Source organism: Cyprinodon variegatus, unplaced genomic scaffold, assembly GCF_000732505.1.
Source record: "Cyprinodon variegatus isolate N-32 unplaced genomic scaffold, C_variegatus-1.0 Scaffold1246, whole genome shotgun sequence".
NCBI lineage: Eukaryota > Metazoa > Chordata > Actinopteri > Cyprinodontiformes > Cyprinodontidae > Cyprinodon > Cyprinodon variegatus.
In genome coordinates, this window is record NW_015151699.1 from 65,862 (window position 1) to 75,137 (window position 9,276).

Consider the following 9,276-nt stretch of genomic DNA (forward strand, 5'->3'; position numbering starts at 1 on the left):
GATTAACAATTAGGAGGACCACTTCTTTTGATGATCCTCCCGGAATAAGAAAATCCTCCACTATACAGTACCTTTAATTATATCTGCTAAAAAAATATTTGCAAAGAAGCTGAGTATCTCTAAGCTGATGCAACAAAATGTCCAATAATATGGATATGTTATGGTAATGGTTAGGGTTTGGCCGTAGAAATGAATGGAAGTCAACGGAAATCTCCCGACAAAGAGTGTCACAAGTTGCTTTCGTGCATGTGTGCTGTATGGTGTGATCGGTAACTTTTTTTTATAAGCTCTTGTATTAAGAGGATCTTTTCATACAATGATAGCACTAAGGGTTAAATATTCTTTTACAGGAATCTAAGTTAAAAGAAAAACAGTAGATCATTATATTTTAGCAATTTATTGTGTCAGCTACATTAAAAAAAGATTTATTACCGTTATTTAACTAAACATATTTAAAAGATGAAACAAAACAAGAACATATTAGGTCACTGAATAAAGAAATATGATTATATATGTGAAATATGTATGATTTACAATGTATAGATATGTAAAACTATCCTTAAAAGACAATGTATGTCACTCTGACATGGAGCTGTGCCTCTCAAGCACAGCAGAGCATCTTCAGAAAATGTGTTTTTTTTTTAAAGGATCATTGAAATTTGCTTTTACTTTTTTGTAATAATCTGGTAAACTTTATTTTTGAAATCATATCATATTGCCTTAAGAAATTAACAACTGTTCAATTTTCTGTGTTGCGTTTTCATAAAAAAGGTGTACCTTGGTTTACAGTTAACATTTGATCTCTTTATAGAGCAGAGATTAGCCAAATAAAGGCCAAACATTGTTGGGTTTTTTAATCTTTGTTATTACTATTTTACTCACCTGTCCTCTTTCCTTTCACAATTTTGTCAGCATGAGTCCTCCCATTTAGCAGCGTGCAAGTCCCGTTAAATGATTAGTAAGCCCACAAGTGAATATATGCAAAGCCTCTTCCACTCCATCAACGGCTTAGTGAGGAGAGAGCTTAAACACACCTTGGTAAATCCCTGTCACACACATTCTTGTAAAGGTGTTCCCTAAAGTGAGCTAATATGGCAAATACAGCATTTCGAACCATCCAAGCTTTTGAGACGGTGTTGAGATTCATGTCTGAAACACTGAAATCAGTTGAACCCTGTGATTTCAGTCCCTGACACGTCCACCTTTTTCCAGCTGACTTCACCAGATATGGTTTCTGAAGGTTTGAGTTATAAAAGTATCCTTTTGTGTTTAAATCCTCTTTGCCGATGGGGCTTCAGGAGTGAGATTAGGACTAGACAAATGTGACCGAGTAGTCATCCCCACACCAAAAATACTATAAGACATCATACAGATATTGGTCTTTCCTTTGTGCCTGCGTGGATATAGTGTGTCAGTGCGCAGAAATTGAAGAACCCCTGTGTGAGTAGCAACAGAATGGGAAATAAAAAAGTTAAACTTCTGATAACAGTGTGATAGAAACGTAGTGTCAAAAATTTGAATGGTATCCAGCAGTAGTTCTCAACCTTTGTACGTCATTTCTTAGTTTATCTGCCAGTGTGTGTGGAAGCACACGCTAAAGTAAAGTACAGAGCAAACTTTGTGTCCATTTCTTTGCATGAAATAATGAACATGCTTTTGCTTTTGCAATCACATTAACTGAGTATTGAGTCAGTGTAACAAAATTACTATGGAGCCACATGTTTGGTATAGTTTATTTAGTTTAGATTGCCCATTGCTCCTCTGTGTATTGCGACCACAGACAGCTGCAGTGCTTTTTGGCAGAGAAGACATAGATTTCTATTGCTGACCCTAAGGCTGCTTATTAGAATGCAGAGCACCTCACCCACCAAGCACCACAATCACTTTATTTCTTTCTCTCTTCCCTCCTTCTAACACATATTTGCACTTGCCCTCAGTTTTATACATTGGATAAAAACGCTCAGAGCATATTAAGTGCTAACCACATGCAAAATTTACACTTACTGACATCTGTCATAACAATTACATATTAACATAAAATGGGCAAATTCGTCCACTTTTAGGTCATCAGAAGTTCACCTAACTGAAATACTGTTTCAACACTAAAAAACTGTTCTGAGAAAATCAATACCACACTATATCCCCCTACCTGAAAAGAAAGTTCTCAACTGTTTTGAAATTAACTGAAGAAATCAATAATTTTAGCCAATTTTGTGCGATTTGAAATATGTATAGTCTCATCCGGTACTCTCAGTGGGGCATGCAAGACAATGCCTCCAATGGGAGGTAACTTATAGGCACCCTTGTCAGATACAAAAGGAAAATGAGTAACTATATTGATGTAGAGAATCTACTGAACTCCGTTTATGAAATTGCTGTCCCAATACCTCTGCATTTCACGAATATTGCCGGTAGCAAAAAGGTCGAACTAAAAGCTATGGGTATTGGACATTGAGGACTAATGTCCAGGACGGTTAACTTTGAACATTCATAAAGGAAATTGCAGTTTTGTTCTCCTGTACCAACTGCTGTAAACCACCCTCTCAAAAGACCATCACAAGACACACATACAGGGACATGTGATCCTGCCCTGTACCGTGCTTGGGTACAAAGTAGTATCTTCATGCTTGTCTCATCCTTTTTATGGCTGATCCCAAGACAGCCACATCGAGTATTCTGGTAAACTCAGAACCAGATTCTGCAAAGCAGACTTTTTGCAATGTTTCTTCAGAGTTTACAGGAAACTGTGCTACCAGAGATATTGAGTGTTTAGAGGAAAGGACATTAGTTTCCCTGCTGTAGGCCTCATTTGCTAAGCTTTCCTGAATTTTTGAGACACCTCAAAAAGGAACGGACATACACTGACATTACATGTCTGGAAAAGTAAGGGGGAAGTTTCCAGTTAAACTATATAGGTTTTTGATGAATTTTATTATTTCATGTGTTCACTTTGGTGCAGCCCAAATGAAAAAATAGCTAATGATTACATGCCTTGAGCTGTTGTTTAGAAAGCTAAAACAAACGTTATTTTACTAGGGGTTCAGATACTAATTTAACATTGTTTTTTATATGTTTCCACATATTCTCATTACATTTGATTGTTAAGCTATAGACAAGATTGTGGGAGTGTTGGCCTAGTCTGGAAGTGTTAGCCTAGTGTTTAGAGCAGTGCGCCTGTGCTTTAAGAAGGTTGCAAGTACCCGGGTCAATCCCCACAGCTTGCACTCTTGGTCCCTGTGCAAGACCCTTAACCCCTGATCGCTCCACAGGTGCTGCACAGTGGCAACCACATCTCCCGAAGCGGATTGGTCAAATCCAGAGGTGAATTTCTCCATTGTGAAATCAATAAAGTTCAATTATAATTATTATATGACCAAATAATTATTAAATCGGCTCCGTTGTTTCATAAGCAAAGCCTAATAAGTTAAAAGGGTTCCAATCCCTGATTACTAAATTAGGAACAAACACATAGAGCTCATAATCACATAACATAAAGGTTATCGATTTCTGATTAAGCAAATGATTAAGAAAAGTAACCCCTGTGTCAAGTCTGGATCACTTATAATATGCATTCATACCTGAGAGAAGATTAGAAATAGAGGAAAATTGGTGAATGTCACATTTTCTCCTAAATCACTTATACAAAGGGCAAAATTTGTGCATGCTAATGGTTCTTGTATGAGGCCCAAAGAGTTTAAAAGCAAATCTGATCTCATTCCAAACTCTTCTGGGGAAACAGTTTTTTTCAAACATAGAATTCTCATGCTTATCTGTGTTATCTTTGCATTGGTTTTTGATTCAAGGTTTTCAACCATTTTTCATTCCTTTTTCTATGTATATTGTAGCTTAGCTGGTTGAGTTCACTAGTCAAGATTTTTTAACTGAAATATGTTTGACTTGGAGTATAATGATTTTTGTCAATTAATATGTAATGAAAGGATTTTGTAAATGTATTCAATATGTGTGCAGAGGTAACTAATCATTATTTCTGCTTGATGCACTTTTATTTGTTGTCATAACACACAGCCAGTTTAGCTTGTGTTCACAGAACAATATGACATTCCAAACATTATATGGTTAAATAACATATTTGTCACCTCCACTTGGGCGGAGGGGTGAATAAAAAGTTATAAAATAACATAATGTGGCATTGCTGTGTGGGCATTAAATATGAAGTCATTACATATAAAACTACATTTACATTGATCTGTGTGATTTATTTTAAGCTCATTATTCTACTGAAAGACAATACAAAAAATGGGGTTTGTGCATCCTTTTTAGCTTTTGACAAATTTTTGTTTTCCCTATATCAATTAAATAATTTATTCCTTTACGTCTGACCCTCTCACCCTTTCAACTCGTCCTTGCTAAATAAAATCAGTCTCAGAACATGATACTGCCACTGTCTAGTTTAAAAATTTTTTAGCATATAGTTGGAAAAAGTTCAATTTTGGTATCATTTGATGTTGTTTTTGACGGACTTTTGAGTGGTCAGCTGCAAATGATCAGTTTTGCTAAAGAATTTGATGTCAGCCGCTTCACAGTCCTGTTGGCTTTTATTACATCATTCAGCGCTGCTACATGCGTTGTTGACGAGTCCCACCAAAACAAAAACGGGGTCATAAATTGCATTTTGGCTACCTGAGTGCTTTTTGGCATGTTGTGGTAGCTCAAGTGGGCAGATATTAAAATTAAGTAGTAGTAAATAGTGTTTTAAAAAGTTTCAGATTAAAATGTGGACAGTCTCAGAGTTAGTCAGCTACATTATTATTGTTGTAAAATAGCTCCAGCCCCCTTAAATGGGGATGCGCTGTCTTAAGGGAGTAAAACTCACAAGTCATATTAGATATACAGTAGACTTACTAGTTCAGGTGTAGAGTAAAGCAATTCATTACTGAGGAATCCTTAAATAATCCAGATGCATTTTTTAGTGGTCCAAGTTGAATATACCTACTAAAGTAAAAAAACAACTGAAATCTTGGTAAGCAAAGTGTAATGAGAACCTTGATGTACCAGAACCAACAGATGACCTGAGTGTAAACTAATCAATGCTTTTCTTTGCCTGTCTGACTTTTTCTGCTAATAATGGCCACGATGAGAGATGTAATATATTCTCTTGACTGGTTAAGAGCCCATCATCATGCCAGCACAGATACCACAAGATGCAAGAATACAGTCATTGATACTTACTCACACAATCTGAGAAGGATCTGTTTGCATGTAGCAGTCCTGTGGGATTGTAAGCAGGGACTTTAGTATTTAGAGAAAGACCTCAATGCATTTACCTTGCTAGCAAGATTATTGTGCGAGATTTGTGAACATACATCTTGCCAGAAGCCAATAGATATATTAGCCTTGATACAGATATGTTTCGAACCAATGAAAATCAGTGATGTTTATGATGTCAACAAGAAGAAGCAGGATGAGGCAAAACAAACAGGGCTGTGCCGGTGGAGGTACAGTCTGTTTTAGATGAAATAACCTTTTGCTTTCTTTTTTTTACGCAATATTTGCATCTGTGAATGGAAACGATGTTTAGACGAATCAAGAATGAAATACTGTATGTCACTGCTGCTAATGCTGCTGCTCGGATTGCTTAAAAACTCGTCATGGGAGGCAGATGCACCTTAATGATTAACCAAATGAGCTCAAAGAATTTTAATGTCCCTCCCGTTTATGAACACTTTCAACAGGAGCCTTTCAAGATGGATGCTGTGTACAACATGTTACAATCTATCTTATCCTACGTTAGCAATGCATCCAAACGCCACATAGAAAAGCCTGATACAAATATTCAAACCATAATGGGTCCAACTGATAATTAAAAATCAGCCTGCCAAGCTGTAGTTAGTACTAGTAGTAGGTGTAATTACTTAGACCTGCGGCTCCTTTTTATCTTCTTGAACAACGTAATGCACACCAAATGATAACAATGCAGCTGAAATACTTTGATCTTCGCTTTAATGCTGTATAATTTTTTTTTTTAGATGCCGCTGCCACTTTCAGAGATAACTCCCAGAGATTACTTTACTGTAAGAAAATAATGGATGTATGTTTGTATCCCACAATCTATACAATTGTGCAAACATGAACTTTAACAACTTTGAAGAACTTCTTTTTGTGTGGCAAAAAGAAGATAGAAAATGTCTGAAGATAAAAAAAAAAAGTTTACTATTTTAATTACTGTTTAGTACTTGGTAACATAAATGGTGACAGTAACTGACTGGATACAGCAATTCCTTCTGCTTGACTTTTTGCCTATGTTTTTGTTTTTTTTACAATACAACATAATTGAATGACACTGGGATGTGTATTATGTGATAGTCAAACATAATTCTGAATAGGGGTGAGTAAAATATTGATTAATTTATTAATTACAGTCTTTTTTTTCACAATTCAACAATAATTCACAAGACCCTCTGAATCGATAAGTCTGCCTGGTCAGCTTGTTGATGATTAACAGGGTTGTCTGATTTGTGTCATGATAGAGAAAAAGAGAAAACACAGACAGTCGTATATTGAATGTGATTTTCCCAGTGGGCTGGTGGTTTGGACCATGGAGGTCCTGTTTCCCTCAACCTCCTTGTCATCCTGATGTCTTATAGAGAAGTGGAGCAAACACACCCTCTCTTCCTCTCCTTGCTTCAGTTAGGCTGATCTGTTCATGCGAAAAGTAGACTTTTTCAAGAGTGCGATGGCTGGTAGACGGTGAGCCACACAGATTTCAGAAATGTTTCCCATAAAGCCCAGGCTAAAGAAAAGAAAAAGCCTCTGTGGTTCTTATAATGAGATGCACAGTGCTGGAGCTACTGATGGTCATGGTATTCATCCACGGAACATTACCTGTCAATCACTGACGCCATGAGAGATATTAAATCCTGTATTTTTAGATTTTTTGCTTATTGGCAGTAAACAACAGATAAAAAGAGACAGCCCTCCACGCAAGTGCAGCAATCCTTTTAACATTTCTGACTTGTTGACTATAAAGATGTACTAAAGATGCCTAGAGAATGATCAAATTATTGATGGTGTAGCAGAACAGAGTCTGTTTCTGCAGAGGTTACTCATAGAGTCAGCAATTTAAATGTACAAATACATAAGCTTAACAGTTCCTTCTTATATCTTCAAGTTGTTAATTTGGAAGTAAATTCTTTGCAATTTGAGAAGCGATGTGGCCCTTGTAGTCTAACTTATAGACTACATACTGTGTGCTGTGACTATATGGAGTTATTTTTGTATTTTTATTAAATTCAAGAAAAAAAACTGAAAGTGAAAAGTCATTTTGAAAGTAAATAGATATATTGTAGAGAACAAATTTTCATTGTGATTGCAAAGTTTTTTAAGACGGAAGAAAAAGTTTGAGAGAAAAAAAGGTATCATAGGAAAAAATAAAAGATAAATTGAAAATTTGGAAAATGATTTCCGAGGGAAAGAGGCTCTCTTAACTCTCAAATATGTCTATTTTTTTTGCACTTGAAACTTGAAAAGTGCAAATAGAAATTCTCATGGGTTACTTTCCACAACTGCAGTTTTTTTTTTGCCTTTTGATGGAAAAGGATAGGTTTCTGTATAGTATGACTAATAACTTGTCATTTCAAAAATAAGAGTTATTGATCTTTGTAGCTCTACCACAGTTAAAATATTAGAGTAAGGATTTGAACAGGGCCCTGTCTGATGTATTAAGCTTGTAACATTGTTTTCTTAACTACTGTATATTGCTGTGTTTTGAAACAGTTACTTTCTTTCAAAAACTGCAAGGTAGTGCAAGGTAGTTCAAAGCTCTGAGATAAAGTAACTTCTGAATCTCAATGCAGTCGCTTGGTCTATTTAGGTTTTTGTATGCACGTTCTTCAGATCTTTTTGGATCTTTTCTTCATGTATCTCTATTGTACCATTTCACAATTATCTAATGCGGTCCCTAGGTGTATCACATAAAATCTCGACTAATTGCAATTAAAATGTATGTTTTTAATGTGACCAAATGTGAAATAAGTTCAAGGGCTCTGAACACTTGGCATTATATGTTGTATAAAGCAATATATGCAAGTTTCGTACCCCAAGCTAAACAACAAACTCCTATTCTGTTATTGCTTTTATTTTTTTTATCTCTTCTCAAGTAGTTAGTTTGTATGTATACTCTTCAGTGTTGGTTTTGTTGTCCCAGGTTAATTGAGCAATTCGATCGTGGGAGCAGTACTGTTTAAGGTCATAGAGCAACATGCTCCCATAGCTCTGTCAGAAAGCTGCTGCTTTCATAATTACGATGCTTTTATCTGTACCGCACGTAAAATGATTTCCAGACAAATGCACACATAAAGCTCAAATAGGCTTGTATACTGTAGGGTGTAATATTTAGCTATAGCGGACTACCGCCCACATTCAGCTGTATCTGTGAACAATTGCTTGCACACTAACACTCCTCCAACTGTCCTTTAGTCCTTTAATTTTATAGATGAGGAAATATTTTGAATCCCCTTTCATAAACAATTGAATTCAGTCATGCATGACGAGGATGCCTGTTGGGTCTTTCTGTCTGCACATATTTGTGTGTAGGCGACTGTATTTTATCATACTGAACAGCTTTTATTGCTGAACAACAATTTTAGATTAGATGTGATTGCTTGGCTCTCGAAATGCATGCAACACTTTCATTTTTTCAGCCATTTCAGTGCTTATCCAAAATTGGTGTCCCAGTTTGGATATTTGTACAGGCATGCATATGTCCCTTTTTATGCATGTGCACACTTGTGTGTTTGTGTGCATGTGCTTGCATGGCTGAATGCACATGTAACTTGAACAAACACCAACACTGGTGGCCCTGTCTGTTTGTCTCACGCAGACGTTCTGTGAATGTGTGCCGAGCTCCTCCCAACTCAAACATCGCTGGTCAGACTCAGAAACTGCCAGGGAGACTCCGGCCAAGGTAAGGCTCAGTCTCCACAAATCACAAAATTCGAGGTAAAAGTTTACACACATTATTGTGGACATGAGCATCATATACAGTTTTGGCTTTTAATAATTGTCGTTCTTTTTAAGAGAGGAATAGTCACTCAATGAACAACGTGTACAGATTTCAGGACTTAAGAACAATTTGGACAACTATTATATAAATACGTATATAAGATATATATACACTACCGTTCAAAAGTTTGGAGTCACATTGAAATGTCCTTATTTTTAAAGGAAAAGCACTATACTTTTCAATGAAGATAATTAAAATAGTCTTAACTTTAAAGAAATACAGTATATACTAGGGTTGTCAAAAGTATCGAGACT

At 36.1% G+C, this 9,276-nt stretch overlaps 1 protein-coding gene across 1 annotated transcript in view; it reads left to right on the forward strand.

Moving 5' to 3' along the window:
• Positions 1–9,276, forward strand: part of LOC107102383 (fibrinogen C domain-containing protein 1-like) — a gene marked incomplete at its 3' end in the record, with an annotated part of 179,958 nt that overhangs the window by 48,739 nt on the left and 121,943 nt on the right. Inside the window, exon 2 of the mRNA XM_015401672.1 lies at positions 8,840–8,923. Within this exon, the coding sequence (XP_015257158.1) occupies positions 8,840–8,923 (84 nt within the window). The remainder of the gene's footprint in view (positions 1–8,839; positions 8,924–9,276) is intronic.